This window comes from Amyelois transitella, chromosome 23, assembly GCF_032362555.1.
Source record: "Amyelois transitella isolate CPQ chromosome 23, ilAmyTran1.1, whole genome shotgun sequence".
NCBI lineage: Eukaryota > Metazoa > Arthropoda > Insecta > Lepidoptera > Pyralidae > Amyelois > Amyelois transitella.
The window spans coordinates 399,045-414,246 of record NC_083526.1 but is presented as its reverse complement, the minus strand read 5'-3'; the positions used below and the strand labels follow the sequence as shown (position 1 = coordinate 414,246).

At 37.7% G+C, this 15,202-nt stretch overlaps 1 protein-coding gene across 1 annotated transcript; it reads left to right on the top strand.

Moving 5' to 3' along the window:
• The first annotated feature begins 892 nt into the window (after window positions 1-892).
• On the top strand, window positions 893-7,971 carry LOC106138119 (heparanase-like). The gene is made up of 7 exons (XM_060950923.1): window positions 893-1,088; window positions 1,880-2,033; window positions 2,758-2,953; window positions 3,439-3,643; window positions 4,098-4,329; window positions 5,201-5,445; window positions 5,926-7,971. Exons 1-7 carry the CDS (start codon window positions 919-921, stop codon window positions 7,052-7,054), a joined length of 2,331 nt encoding a protein of 776 aa, XP_060806906.1. The 5' UTR covers window positions 893-918; the 3' UTR covers window positions 7,055-7,971.
• Window positions 7,972-15,202: the final 7,231 nt, after the last annotated feature.

The window sequence follows — 15,202 nt, the reverse complement described above, 5'->3', positions numbered from 1 at the left end:
AATAAACAATGAATAACTTCGCGTTTCTGCTAACGTCGACAATTCGTCAGCTATTTTATGTTGCAGTGATGTTTTTGTAATGCGACTTTTGGCAATATATCTATTCAGACAATAAACAAAATAATCCGTTTATTGCTCCATATACATACATATTGACACGTCTATATCCTTTGCGTGGTAGACAGAGCCAACAGTCTCGTAAAGATTGACAGGCTACGTTCAGCTGTTTGGCTTGATGATAGAATTCAGAATTCAAATAGTGACAGATTGCTAGCCTATCGCCTAAAAGAAGAATCCCAAGTTTATAAGCCTAATAATACTTTAGTCACTTTTTACAACAGTCATGGGAAAGAGATAGAGTGTTTCCAATTTTTAGATTTTTCTATTGGTGCCGGGAACCACAAGGCACATTTTATTATTAAGATACTACATACATATTATATTATCCAGATACATTATTTTATTTTCTATATCTACTGTAAAAAACAATTTCATTCTCTTTAAGCCGTTTCAGAGGAGTACGGGAACGAACACACGACACGAGAGTTTTATAAAGATACTAGCTGTGCCCGCGACTTCGTCCGCGTGGAATAGTTATATTAGGCATCATTGAAGCCTTCAATTTTCCATTTTTTCTTTGCTCCTAATAGTTGCAGCGTGATGTTATATAGCCTAAAGCCTTCCCCGATAAATGGTCTATTTAACGCGAAAATAATTTTACAATTCGAACCAGTAGTTCCTGAGATTAGCGCGTTCAAACAAACAAACTCTTCAGCTTTATAATATTAGTATAGATTTTAGGCATTACCCAAAACGCCCATTTCATTCTCACTGCAACTTCCTATAACTTAGCAATAAAACTCTTAACTTGTTCATCACACGATCATTTTCTCCAACGAATCAGTGTTAAAATAACCTATGCCAATGTTCATTTGGTACATATTCCTGGGGCTGATGCCCTGGGCCTCCGCAGACACCTTCAAAGTGAAGATTACCACGGACCAGCATGTAAATAAAGTGGACCCAAGATTTCTGAGTTTCACGATAGACCCTAAGTATTTGTTTACGAGCACGGAAAAATATAACAGGTAAGTACTTTCTTTCTACTCCATATCTTTCCCACGGATGTCGTTGCCGTGTGGTTACCGGCACTTGTCGTAAAAGGCTACTAAAGGTTAGGCTTATTTATAAACTTGGAATTCCTCTTTTACGCGATGGGCTTGATTTTTGAATCTCAATTCCATCATAAAGCTGAACGTGGCGTTCAGTTTTTCAAGACTGTTGACTCTGTCTATCTCGTAAGAGATTCTTTCGTTTTTTGACCAGCTACAAGTGGTTTTGGAGTCGTGATTATTAGTTCTGCATACCGGTAAATACTCGTATGTAAGTTTTTATTATATACTTACTTACAGCTTTTGCACGCGGCCAGAAGGTCTAAAGTTCACGAAACATCTCCTAACTCATAGCGGTTCGTGGTTACATATTCAGTTACCTAAATGTGTTTGTTTGTTTGTAATATCTTTATTGCATAGAAATTTACACAGTAACAATAAAATAGTACCTACATAATTATAAAAGAAACAAATCACTTGCAATGGCGGACTTATCCCATGAATCTGATCATAAAATCATGATCTCTTCCAGTCAACTGGCAAAACAATAAAGGAACTAGATAAGCAATTCAATTCCATCATTAAGCCGAGCAGCTGAACGTGGCCATTCAGTCTTTTAGGGACTATTGGCTCTGTCTACCTCGTAAGGGATATAGACGTGACTATATTTATGTATGTAACTAGATAATTCAGTAAAAAGAAAGAAAGAAAGATAGAAAGAAAAGCAGAACACTTTTTATGTCCACTTAATTATCCTTTTGTTTTAGTAACGAGTGTCTTTGCATGGCTACCTCGTTGACCCCAGCCTATCTTCGCATAGCCGGCCCGTCTACCTCCAATCTGGTTTTCTACAACAACAGCATATCCATAGTCGATGACGAGGTCAGAGAGGTCAGAGGCAGCAGGAAGCGTCATGTCATTGTAAGTTATCATCAAATTATGTGTAGGTACGAAATTAGTAGAATTCAGTGCCGTGTGGTTCCCGGCACCATTAGAAAAAAGATAAGGACCACTCCATCTCTTTCCCATGGATGTCGTAAAAGGCGACTAAGGGATAGGCTTATAAACTTGGGATTCCTCTTTTAGGCGATGCGATGCATGGGCTAGCAACCTGTCACTATTTGAATCTCAATAAGCCAAACAGCTGAGCGTGGCCTATTAGTCTTTTCAAGACTGGTGGCTTTGTCTACCCCGCTAGGGATAAAGACGTGATCATATGTATGTATGTATGTAAATTAGTAGAATTCTTCGTGCGACGGAGTCTGAAACGGTTTACCAACACTTCAGTTAACAGTCCTATACTTAACTCTCTCGCACGGAATACGAATAAAAATATGTTTATTCAATGCGCCCACCGTGTGGTTCCCAGCAACATTACAAAAAAGAATAGGACCACTCCATCTCTCTCGCATGGATGTCGTAAAAGGCGACTATGGGATAGGCTTATAAACTTGGCGATGGGCTAGCAACCTGTCATTATTTGAATCTTAATTCTATCATTAAGCCAAACAGCTGAACGTGGCCTATCAGTATTTTCAAGACTATTGGCACTGTCTACCCCGCAAGGGATATAGACGTGACCATGTGTATGTATGTATGTGTGTTATATGTATGTATAATTTAATGCGATAAATTATTTCCAAAGGAAAAGCTGTCCGTCAGTCATAACCAATGGAAGATGTTCGCGAAATGGGCCAAATCCACCGGTTTCGACCTGGTCTTCGCTCTGAACAACCAGGACAAGACCAGGAACGGTATGTGGGACCCCAACGCGGCGTTGAACGTGCTGACCCTGGCTGATAAGGTGGACATCGGCAAGATGTTCTGGCAGCTTGGCTATGGTAAGTACATACATACATAAAATCACGAGTCTTTCCCGGAGGGGTAGGCAGAGACGACTACTTTCCACTTGCCACGATCTCTGCATATTTCCTTCGCTTCATCCACATTCATAACATACATACATACATATTCACGTCACACGTCACGTCTATATCCCTTGTGGGGTAGACAGAGCCAACAGTCTTGAAAAGACTGATAGGCCGCGCTCAGCTATTTGGCTTAATGATAGAATTGAAATTCAAATAGTGACAGGTTGCTAGCCCATCGCCTAAAAAAAGGATCCCAAGTTTGTAAGCCTATCCCTTAGTCGTCTTTTACGACATTCATGGGAAAGAGATGGAGTGGTCCTATTCTTTTTTTGTACTGGTGCCGGGAACAACACGGCACTATGGTAAGACTTTGAAACCTAACTGTTATTTTTTTCATCCCTTGACGTTCTCATATTGAAGAACAAGTCTTCTAATAAACGGTTCATTTCACCCAGAATGCTCTAACCAGTCAATAGAAGAATACCTGAATGACCAAGAAACACTTCGCGTGATCGTGGAAACCTTCGCTCCTGGCCAGAGCCTGGATTGGAAGGTCGTGGGCGGTGACGTCACGAACTGCCTCCAAGCAGACTCAAAGAGTGACTTTAAGGATTACGTCACTCTCTCTCTGGAGATGATGGATGCCCTTCTGCTAAATGGGTAAGGATAATAACATACATATGGTCACGTCTATATCCCTTGCGGGGTAGACAGAGCCAACAGTCTTGAAAAGACTGAATGGCCACGTTCAGCTATTTGGCCTAATGATAGAATTGAGATTCAAATAGTGACAGGTTGCTAGCCCATCGCCTAAAAAAGAATCCCAAGTTTGTAAGCCTATCCCTTTGTCGCATTTTACGACATCCATGGGTAAGAGATGGAGTGGTCCTATTGTTGTTTGTATTGGTGCCGGGAACCACACGGCACCAATACACCTGCCACCTGCCTTAACTATTGGTGGTAGGTACTTATTCTGAAGACGAGTCAGTAACTCATTGATACTAGACCGTAATGGATGGATTCCACCCTGGTTTATTCGTTCACAAGTCGCAGACCATAATCATTTTGTTATTGACAGCCTTCGTTGTACTAACTTATATTTTTCACATTCCAGAAACTCATCTTCCCGCCAACTGGAGCGAATGTCTGAATTTGATCGCTTAAAGTTACTTAAGCTTCTCAGTTCTAGCCAGACCCCTCTCTGGCTCACTGAGAGACCTCGTGAGGAATACAACGAGCTGGAGAGAGCTGCAGATTGGATGGCCAGCCTTGGTTACTCGGCAAGGAATGGCTTCTCCGTACATTATAGTGAAATGAGGGAAAAGGAATTGTTTGAACCCACTTTGGTAAGATACATACCATACATTTTGACGGCCTCTGTGGCGCAGCGGTAGTTCGCTTGTCTGTGACACCGGAGGTCCTGGGTTCGAATCCCGGCCAGGGCATGATGAGAAACGAACTTTCTCTAATTGACCTGGGTCTTGGATGTTTATCTATATAAGTATTTATTATAAAATATAGTATCGTTGAGTTAAGTAGTATCTCGTAACACAATTTTCGAACTTAATTCGAGGCTAAATCAATCAGTGTAATTAGTCAAAAAAAAAACATACATATGGGCATGACTATATCCGTTTTGGGGTAGACAGAGCCAGGGATTTGAAACTGTGCCTTTATGCACATCTTACCGATTGGACCACTGACCCTCTCTAAAAGCGATCAAACCACGTTGGTACAAAATAATCATTGATTCAGCTAGACTCAAACCTTATGCTTCTAAGTCTGATACTTAAACCACTCGACCTTCAAATTAAGTCTTATCTGTACCGTGTGGTTCCCGGCACCAATAGAAAAAAGAAACGGACCACTCCATCTCTTTCTCATGGATATCGTAAAAGGCGACTAAGGGGTAGGCTTATATACTTGGGATTCTTCTTTTAGGCGATGGGCTGGCAACCTGTCACTATTTGAATCTCAATTCTATCTTAAAGCCAAATAGCTAAACGTGGCCATTCTGTTGGCTCTGTCTACCCCGCAAGGGATATAGACGTGATTATATGTATGTATGTATGTAACCAAAATAGTAAGGGATCCTTACAAGTGCAAAGATGTTATCCCCACTCATCCCTGCGAGATTGAGAGAGAGTTGAGATTTTATATTATGTAACTATGCTTGTTTAATTTCCTTAAAATTTTGTAAACAACTATACCTTCCAGAGTTTCTACATGGCGCTCCTCTTCAAGAACCTGGTAGGCGAACGTGTTTTGAACGTCGACATGGATTCCGAGAAGGCCGTCTTATTCGCACACTGTACATCGCTGCGTCACAAAGCTGTCCCTGGAGCGGTGACACTGTACGGAGTGAACATGGACGACGAACCTGCTAGATTCTCGATAAAACTGTCGGAGAGGGAAGAGGGAGGTGATATAATGCAGTTTATACTTGGCTATGATGATAATGGGTGAGCGTTTTAAATTTTTGTTTAAGTTGGATAATTTCTCCGTACATATAGTCACGTCTGTATCCCTTGCGGGGTAGACAGAGCCAATAGTCTTAAAAAGACTGATAGGCCACGTTCATCTTTTTGGCTTGATGATAGAATTGAGATTCAAATAGTGACAGGTTGCTAGCCCATCGCCTAAAAGAAGAATCCCAAGTTTATAAGCCTATCCTTTAGTCACCTTTGACGACATCAAAAGGAACGTGATGGAGTGGTCCTATTCTTTTCTTTTGTGTTCCATGTGGTTAACGGCACTTAAGAATAGGACCACTCCATCTCATTCCCATAGATATCGTAAAAGGCAACTATTACTTTTTCATGATTCGTATTAGAAAAACTCATAAAGGGTATATAGAAATTAGTATCAACACTTCATGGTTTTAACTAACTTTTAATGTTATTCTTTCAATAATAATTGAAACTTAATGTTACTCCTTTCAGTGAGATCATCGTGAACGGCCATGCGATGTCCCACGAAGGCGACATAAAGCCAACTATCAAACGCGTCAGGCCATACAAAACATTGCTTATCAACCTCCCCCCCAAATCATTCGGGTTTTGGGTTCTTGCCAATACAAAAGTTGGTGCCTGTTACGATATCAAAGAAAACAGCAAAGAAAAGAATCTTGCTGAAGCCACAGATGTAACAAATGACGTGCTAAAGAAGGTTAAAAGATCAATTATAGAAGACTTTGATGATTTGCATGTCGATGATGCATCTGATGATTTTTCTGATTTGGACATACATGAGAATTGTGATGAAATATTGAATCCTGCGTTGAAGAAAACTATAGATAATTTAAACGAGAATTTGAAAAAAGTTCATGATCTTTTTGGAAAAAAAGCTGATGATTCGGATGAAGTTCAAGAATTGCCAGCTCACCCGCGAAATTTACGTATAAAACGGCATATCGATGACTCAAATGTAATAAGTTTAGGGAGGATAAAGAAACATTTATTAAAACCAAGACACGATAGGAAGAGAATACTGGATATAGACTTCAGAAAGAATGGACTATTTGGAAACTTATTGCAGCTAAAGAGCAAACGTAATAACACAAGAAATGTAAAAAACGAGAAACTAAAATACAAAACTCCAAAGAACAAAGTTGCCGTAAATAATCTGAAGCATTCCACTGAGAAAAATCTCGCCAGTTTAGAGAATATAATTGTTAACAAAGAAAAAGTTTCAAGGAAACGCCGAAGTGTTGTTTTTAAGGAAAAACATAATGAGTCTAAGAAAAAGTTGAATGAATCTGAAAATGAAATTGGAGAGGATGTTGTGGATAATCCAAAAATTTGGAAGACACTTAGCAAGATTCAGAAACAATTAGATAAAATGCAATCAGAATCGCCGGATACTAATGAAGTTGAATATTTAGATGAAAAATCTAAAAACGGACATATATTGGTTAAGACGAAGTTATTGGATGACGGAGCGATGATCAACCTGAGTGAACACCCTGATCATGGGTTGATCAAATCAACATTAAACAACGTCTTCTCGGTTTTAGGAGAACTGAACACAAATTTGAATAGGATATGGAACACACTTACAATTTTAGAATAAATTAGATATTAGAAAAGATAGAATTAAATATTAGTATTATTTACAAATAAGTAACTTTATTGTACATAGATTTTCGTTCCTTTTTTACTTTTTGTATTTTAACTATAAGCACTATTTGCCGATGGTCCGGCAAGGAGATGTAGTGAAACACGTAATGGTTTTAAGTGTGTGTATTTTACATATATCGGTTGCTTATATACTAATAAAGGACGTGCGTTTTGCTATCTAACTTAATCTCTAAACTTTATCTTATAGTGTGCCTTATCTGGTTATGCGCTGATTGTATGTACGACGATGTCGCTACATATACTCCCCCCTTGATAAAAAATGTTTGTTGTCACCCGATGCACTTATGCTGATTATTTTTTGTTGCTGATCGTATTCTTTTGTCTACCGTCTTCATTATTCCGTATAAGAGGGCGATTTTTTCCAGTAGATACGTCGCAACTGATGTTTTCCGTAGAACCCGGAAGTTTGATGTTTCTGAATAATAATTTCTTATTGTCACGAAGTCTTATTAATTCTTGGTCGCTGAGTTGACATTTTGCTAATTCAGCGTAATTGATTGGTGATGGCATATCTATCTGTTCTATACGTGATAATGTGTCCGCGACAATATTGTCACGTCCACTTATGTGTTGAATATTGGTAGAATACTGTGAAATAAAATCTAATTGACGTATTCTTCGTGGTGTATCGTTAGGTGAAGATTTTCGAGACAATACGTAAGTCAAAGGTCGATGATCCGTAAAAATCGTGAATTCTCTTCCTTCGATCAATCTTTGAAAATGTTTGACTGCCATATATATTCCGAGTAATTCTCTATCGAACGTTGAATATATCTGTTGTGCATCACTTAGTTTTCTTGAAAAAAATCCTAATGGTTCCCAAATGCGTCCCTTTTTTTGTTGTTGTAGAACTGCGCCAACACAGGTAGCGCTGGCGTCCTTCATGAGTGCCAGTTGTCTTCCAGTGAGTCGGAAGTTGCTCGAAGTCCTAGTGAGTCAGGAGTGAGCCGTTGCGTTGCTCGTAGTCTGCGGTGAGTCGAGACAGTAGAGAGCGAAGTCGACTTGTTGGCGCCGGAAGATATCGTGCAGAGCTGCCACGCTGGAGAGAAGAGCGGCCGTCGAAGAGATCCAGGCGTGGGCTGCGGTCGATGCGTCGGTCGCTGAAGTCGATGAGAGTGAGTGCGGGTGGAGACAGGACCAGGAAGCTCGGTGAGTCGGCTGCGATGGACCTGCTGCGATACCCAGTTGCTGGCTTGCTGTGAGACTGCTTGCAGAGTGAGGAGTGATGGCTGAGGATTGGAGATGATGATGATGGAGAAGCGAGTGGCGTAGAGATGGCGCCACTGATTAATCGCTATATAATTAAAATTAATTAAATTAAACAGCGGATGCTTGAATTAGTGTCCCTGATTTCCTGAGTTAGTTTCCTGTTTCCAATCACAAGGTTTTACGCATTTCTTCGCGTATTTTCTGAATTTTTCGTGATAGAAACAAAGGTGTCTTCTTTCCCGACTGTTTGTTCTTAAAAAAAAAAAAAAATATAAAAATGTTTATTGGGTAACTCAATGTTCACAATTTTGCTAGTTGTGGGTGCCACCTTTTAAGCAAGATATGCTTGTGCCAGGCGACACCGCTCTCTAATATCTAAGTATTTTATAATTAGTGAACCTAAGTACACGAATTTACAATAAAAGAAGGGTGTAAAGTATTCTAAAAATATAATAAATAAATAATTACATATAAATCAAATATTAACAACGTAAATAAATACAAACAGATAAGATAGATTATAATAATAGATAATAATATTAAGGTGTAATAAATATAAAAAGTATATAATGCTATATAGAGGAGGTGCTGATAAACGCCTCAAGTTCGTCATAAGTTTTATCTTTTAGCCATGATAATAACATTGACTTACACTCAACGTATGATTTGTTATAAATGTAGATATTTTTATTTATTTTATTGTAAATAATAGCAGCTCGAGACTCTAACTGCGACGCAGCGAATTGAGTATTCACTGGGAGGATGGTAGCGACTGCTGTTTTCCTTCTTCTTCCTCTCCCAGCAACATCACTAGTAAAGGGTAGGGTTTTGTGTTTATTTAATATTAGTTTTAATATATATAACTTTCGAACCGAGAGGAGATCACTATATACGTACAAATCAGTTGTTGGACAAAGACGTTTTTTAAAATACATGACTTTTAGTAATGTTCTTTGTGCCCTTTCAGCTTCAAGAAAACGTGTCTTTAGTGCACCACCCCAGACTCGAATACAGTATGTTATCACAGATTGAACAAGTGCCACATAAATGTTATTCAAAATTAATTTTGATGCAATATGCCGAAGTGTCTTGAATATCCAAACAAACTTTCGGATCCTAGCAGTCACTTGTTCAATTTGAGGATACCAAGACAGACGTTCATCTACAATGATACCTAAATATTTTGTTTGTGTAACTCTAGTTATAGTAGGGCAGATACAGTTTGTGTTTACTAAATTATCACATGTGTGGATTTTTAAACTAAAGTTAACAGGTGGTCGCGTTTTACTACTAATAAAGTGGCAAAGGTAATTAGTTTTACTAGTATTCAGAGTAAGTAGATTAAGTAGATTAAGTTTTAACCAAACGGCTACCTTAGTCAGACCCTCCTCCGCATTTACTAGGGCATCATTCCACGTTGAGCCAGTAAACACGATAGCGGTATCATCGGCGTATGTAAAGATTGTACCATCTTTAAGTGACATATTACACAGGTCATTTATGTAAACAAGGAAAAGTGTAGGACCTAATACACTTCCCTGTGGTACGCCGCAAGTTACCTCTGTGCTGTCACTGATGATACCACCACCGAGTTTCACTCTTTGGGTTCTTCCAGACAGGTAATCCCTAAATAAAGACTGCTGTTTCCCTCTTATACCGATCTTTTCTAACTTTTGCAGAAGAATTGATACAGATACTGTATCAAATGCTTTTTTTAAATCTAAAAAGCAAGATATGCTTTTGACACCATTATCTAAATTCTTGGTAACGGTCGAGGTGAGAGATGAGACAGCGTCTTCAGTTGAGACTCCATTCCTAAATCCGAATTGTGAATTAGATAAAATTTTGTATTTGTTCAAATAATTTATAAGTCTACCGTTTAATATTTTTTCTAAGATTTTTGCTAAAACCGTAATTACTGAGATCGGTCTATAGTTATTAACGTCATCAACATCTCCACCTTTATGGATAGGGGTGACAATAGACGTTTTAAGAACTGTTGGGAAGGTACCGGTTTCAAAACATACATTGACCAGATGCACAATTATAGGCGAGATATAATTACACGTATATTGGATGAATCTTGTGGAGATATTATCCCAGCCTGGCGCACTATCTGGCTTTAAATTTCTTATGATAGCGACTACTTCCGCTATGTCTGTTTCTAATAGGGTAAAAGATTGGGGTTGACCAGGTAGAGTTCGGATGTAATTATCTATTTCTGCTGAGGTAGTGTGAGAACTAAGTATATCATTAGCCAAATTTTTACCAATATTAGTAAAAAAGTCATTTACATAATTGGCAGATTCAAGCGGGGTGGGTTTTATATTTGATAATTCTGTAAAAGAGCTTTTATTTTTTGCAGTATAAGTTAGTTTTTTAATGTTTTGCCAGAGTTGTTTGTTATTTTTAAGTGAATTATTTATCAAATTTCTCTCATAATTTCTTTTCGTTTTTTTAATTAAATTATTCAAAAAATTTCTGTACCTAGTGAATGTTATTTTCTTTGTTATATTTTCAGGATCGATATTTGATTGTTTTTGCAATTTATTTCTATTATGAATACATCTTAAGATTCCTTTCGTCATCCATGGTTTTATTGTGCGTTGATTTTTTGCGATCCTGGTAGTTTTAGAGTTCTCCTTTATCGATTCTATTATATTTTGTGTGAGGTTAAAGGCAATGATATTGGGGTCTGAGCAAAATAATAGGTTATATAAATTTTTGTTTTGTAAATATTTTAGTGCGTTTTCAAAGTCGATTTTATTTAATGTTTTTTGAGGAATTATTTTATTTTTTACCTTACTTATACACAAAAAAGTTGATTTGTGGTCTGTAATTGTTGTATTAAGTATTGCTGTAAAGGCTGAATGTTTTTTATTATTAATTTTTAACATAAAGTGATCAAGACAGCTGTTTTTCCTGGTAGGTAGCGTGTGACCTGGCAGAATACCGTGGGAGGAGAGTGTATTCAGGTAGGACATTCTATTGTTTAAGTACTCAAGTCGTTCGTTTAGTTTGGGTGCGAGATTAATGTTAATATCACCTGCTACAATAATATTCTGGGAACTACTAATCTTAGTTAAGTGATTGGACAGTGAATTTATGAACTTCTCTGGATTGGAGAACGATGGAGAACGATATATACCCAATATTGTATGATTATGTACATCGATTTGTAGGCATGAGGCGTGAGTGAGTTTAACTTCAGATATTTTTGGTTTTAATGTTTTTTTTACGTATACTACTACACCATCGTTTTGGTTTATATATGCCGTTGAGCTAGAAGCAATGTAATCATTTAACTGTGGGATAGGTTTATGTGGTTCGAGGCGACATTCAGTAAGGATAATAATGTCCGTGTCAAAAGAGAGTGATGATAAATTTGTCATTAAGTCATCAAAATTACAATTATAGACGCTACAGATGTTTTGAGCAATCACAGTAAGGTCAGTTTTATTACAATGATAATGATTTTTTAATTCAGTCAGGTCACACGCCACAGATTTTATTATGTTGGTTTCATCCATATCGGATATAGTTTGTGATATGTCAGCCATATAGGAGCAGAATAGGAAACGAATTCTTTAGTGCCAAGGGGTTTTGTAGAATATAGTATAATGGGTTTAACAAATAAGTGAAGAGAATGTAGGTATAGTTATTTCTAAAGGCTATGTGTAGGTTGAATAATTTAAATGTTGCTGATTGTAGGCGGTATGCTTGTTGGCTTATATATTTAAAATTTACTGGTGTGAGTTTTATATAGTAATGATTATTAGTTTTAGTTCGATAATTGTTGATGTATAGTTTTGTCAATGTTATGCTTATACGGTTTAGGTATATATAGTTAATAATTGAGTAATATAATAATATAATAATTACATAAATGATATTTTTAACGTGTATGTGTTGGCTTGGGAGTCTAAAAATAACGACTGTTTGTAAATACAGTGATGGATCTATAATTTGGAGATGAGTGTATATAGTTATGAATGAAAATGTGTTATGTAAAATACAGTTTAGTAAGTAATTACATAAATCGAAGATAAATGTTATGTTACTCTTATATAAGAAAAAAGTAAAAAATACAAAAGAAAAACAAAATAAAACTAGTCATTTTTCTGTGACGAGCTGTTGAACCTGGGCTTCACTCTTTATTAAGATGATTGGTGAATTATCTTCTCTTCTGAGGTACACCCTCCCATATGCTGTCCAACAATATTTATAAACCTTTGACTTGACCAGGTCACGGGCAAGGAAGAATAGACGAGCTGCCTTAGGGGTCAGGTGTTCCGAAATATAAATAGGGGTATCCTCGTATGTTCGGAAACCCAGGTGTTTGGCGCATAGTTTCGCCTTTTGTTTAATATTAAAGGCTTTACAAGAACGAAGGATATCGTTTTTCACAAATGTAGAATTCGTCTCCACTATTATTGGTGGATTGGAGTTAGAATCTCTCTTCCCTCTTACTCTGTAGATATCCCGGATGGCTGCTTTATCCAATGAGCAACCAATGGACTTAGACAAACTTAGGGTCATTTCAACAAGATCTTCTTTAGTTTCATTTGGCTTCTTAGGCACATTCTTTATCTCTATATTGGATTTCCTCATATCTTGCTGGGTAATTTCCAGCTTTTCTTCTAAGATCGAAATGTATTTCTGGTCCTCATTAGACTTTTTCTCCAGGGCTTCTATTTTTCTTTTCAATTCTTCATTTTGTGACGTTAAAAATGCCACTGAGCTCTCAATATTCGAATTAGTTTGTTGAATGCCTTTTAATATAGTATTATTTTTTTCGAATTCTCGAGATTGGGACTCCATAATGTTTAAAAACATATTTTTCATTTCCTTCCGTAATGCGGACAGTTCGCTACTGTGGTCATCTTCTCTGCGCCTTTTAAATCTTGAGGAAATAAAACTGTTGGGTATCTCGGAGTCCGAGAGAGATACGTCCAAATTTGAGTCAGTTACTTCAGTGGTGTTGGTAGAAGGAACATCCATTTTGTAAGTTCGGTTTAAGAAAAGTTAAAGACAAAAAAATGTATAGGGCAAGTGCTCAATCAGTAGTTGCGTAAGCGCACACTGTGTACACTAACAGTACTAGGGTAACATAAGCTGCGCAGAACTTGATTTTATGCGAGAGCGAGATATACTGCCTCGTAGCGTAGCGCTCGGTTGCTAGGCCCGCTTGTGGGAGCAAGATGCTGCGTGCGCGCAATACGCCGATATCAAAGCGTGGGAGTGAGCGAGACGGCGTTAGTGCAGTTGCTACAGCTAGGATGCGAGGAGGGATAAGAAGGCGGCGCTTATCAAATGTGTGAGGTGGACAGCAAGCCCGTCAGTGCGCGCGCAAAAGAGTATGCACAAGAGGGATAGAGAAAAGTGTGTCGTACCCGTGTGGCTTCTTTGTAGGCGCGCGCTTCTTCAGTTGCTTGTGTGTGCGGCTCGGTCAGGATCGAGTAATCTCTTGATAATTTATGCACTCCTATTTTTCGTACGGCAATTTTTGTGATTTAAATTTTATTTTAGATTATAAATACAAAATTAAATAAATTCTCTATGCGTGTGCACCTGGCGGCGGTCCGGAAGGGAGAGGCTGTTCTTGGTCTTGACCTTAATGGATAATGCTGACGATTGTAATAATCTTGACCGCTGCGTCGATGACCTTGCTGAATTGCATTCAGTTCTACTCGCATATTTGCTAATTGCGCTAATATGCACGTCATTGTGTCGTCATTTGTTTTGTTTTGATTCACGGCTGCTACTTCTGTAATCTGTGAGTTTGCTAATATTTTGTCGGCGATCTCGCTCATTTTGTTGACGTCCATGTTTTCTGTGACAGCCAGGACCGTGGTTACGGATGGCGGTAAAAGCCTCAACCATAGGAGTTTTATGGTGTCGTCGCCGATTTTTTCCTTACTCAGCACTCGCATCTTACGTAGAAGGTGTGAAGGTTTCTTGTGCGTTGTTGCTTGATTTGCAGGGTGATTGTGCCGAGGTGTACATTTTGTTTTGACGAATTTTCTTCTTGGTCAGTTGCTTGCTGTTCGTCGGGGTCACCAATTTGCCGATGGTCCGGCAAGGAGATGTAGTGAAACACGTAATGGTTTTAAGTGTGTCTATTTTACATATATCGGTTGCTTATATACTAATAAAGGACGTGCGTTTTGCTATCTAACTTAATCTCTAAACTTTATCTTATAGTGTGCCTTATCTGGTTATGTGCTGATTGTATGTACGACGATGTCGCTACACTACTACTACTACTTTATTGTACATAGATTTTCTTTTTGTATTTTAACTATAAGTACTAACTTCAATAAAAATGTATACTTTATATAACATTTCATTTACATAGTCTCATCATTAATTCCGAAAAATTATTATGATACTAGCAACCTGCTTTCACACAGGTAGCTTCTAATAATAATTTTTCTAAATTTTTAACGGGATCACAATCCATGCCTACATAACTTTCTGAGATTGGTGTATACATACAGACAAAGTTAATAACTTTACTTATAAATATGTAATGATAAACAGCACGGACTTCGCATTCCAATATATTCCATACTGTCTGCTCATTTTGATGTTCTGTTTTGTTAATACGTTATTAATTTCTAAATAAAACTTAGACAGTTCCTTAGAGAATAAGGTAGTGTGAACGAGGGTTCGTAAAGATTTCTTATTAAATTCTTTGATCATTCTAGCTTTTCTTGTTATAAGAGTGAATTTCTTATTTTTCTTAAAAAGAAGAAAAATCCTCTCTGATAATCGGAATACCTTTTTTTGTCATATGTGGTTAAAATTTGGATCAGTAGCAGCGCTTTTTCTATAATCGTTGAGGAATATTGAAATAAAACAAGCCACC

Coding starts and splice junctions, on each gene's coding strand:
- LOC106138119 (XM_060950923.1), top strand. CDS start 919: ATGCCAATGTTCATTTGGTACATATTCCTGGGGCTGATGCCCTGGGCC. Junction 2,954..3,438: donor GTTCTGGCAGCTTGGCTATG/GTAAGTACATAC, acceptor CATTTCACCCAG/AATGCTCTAACCAGTCAATA. Junction 5,446..5,925: donor CTTGGCTATGATGATAATGG/GTGAGCGTTTTA, acceptor TACTCCTTTCAG/TGAGATCATCGTGAACGGCC.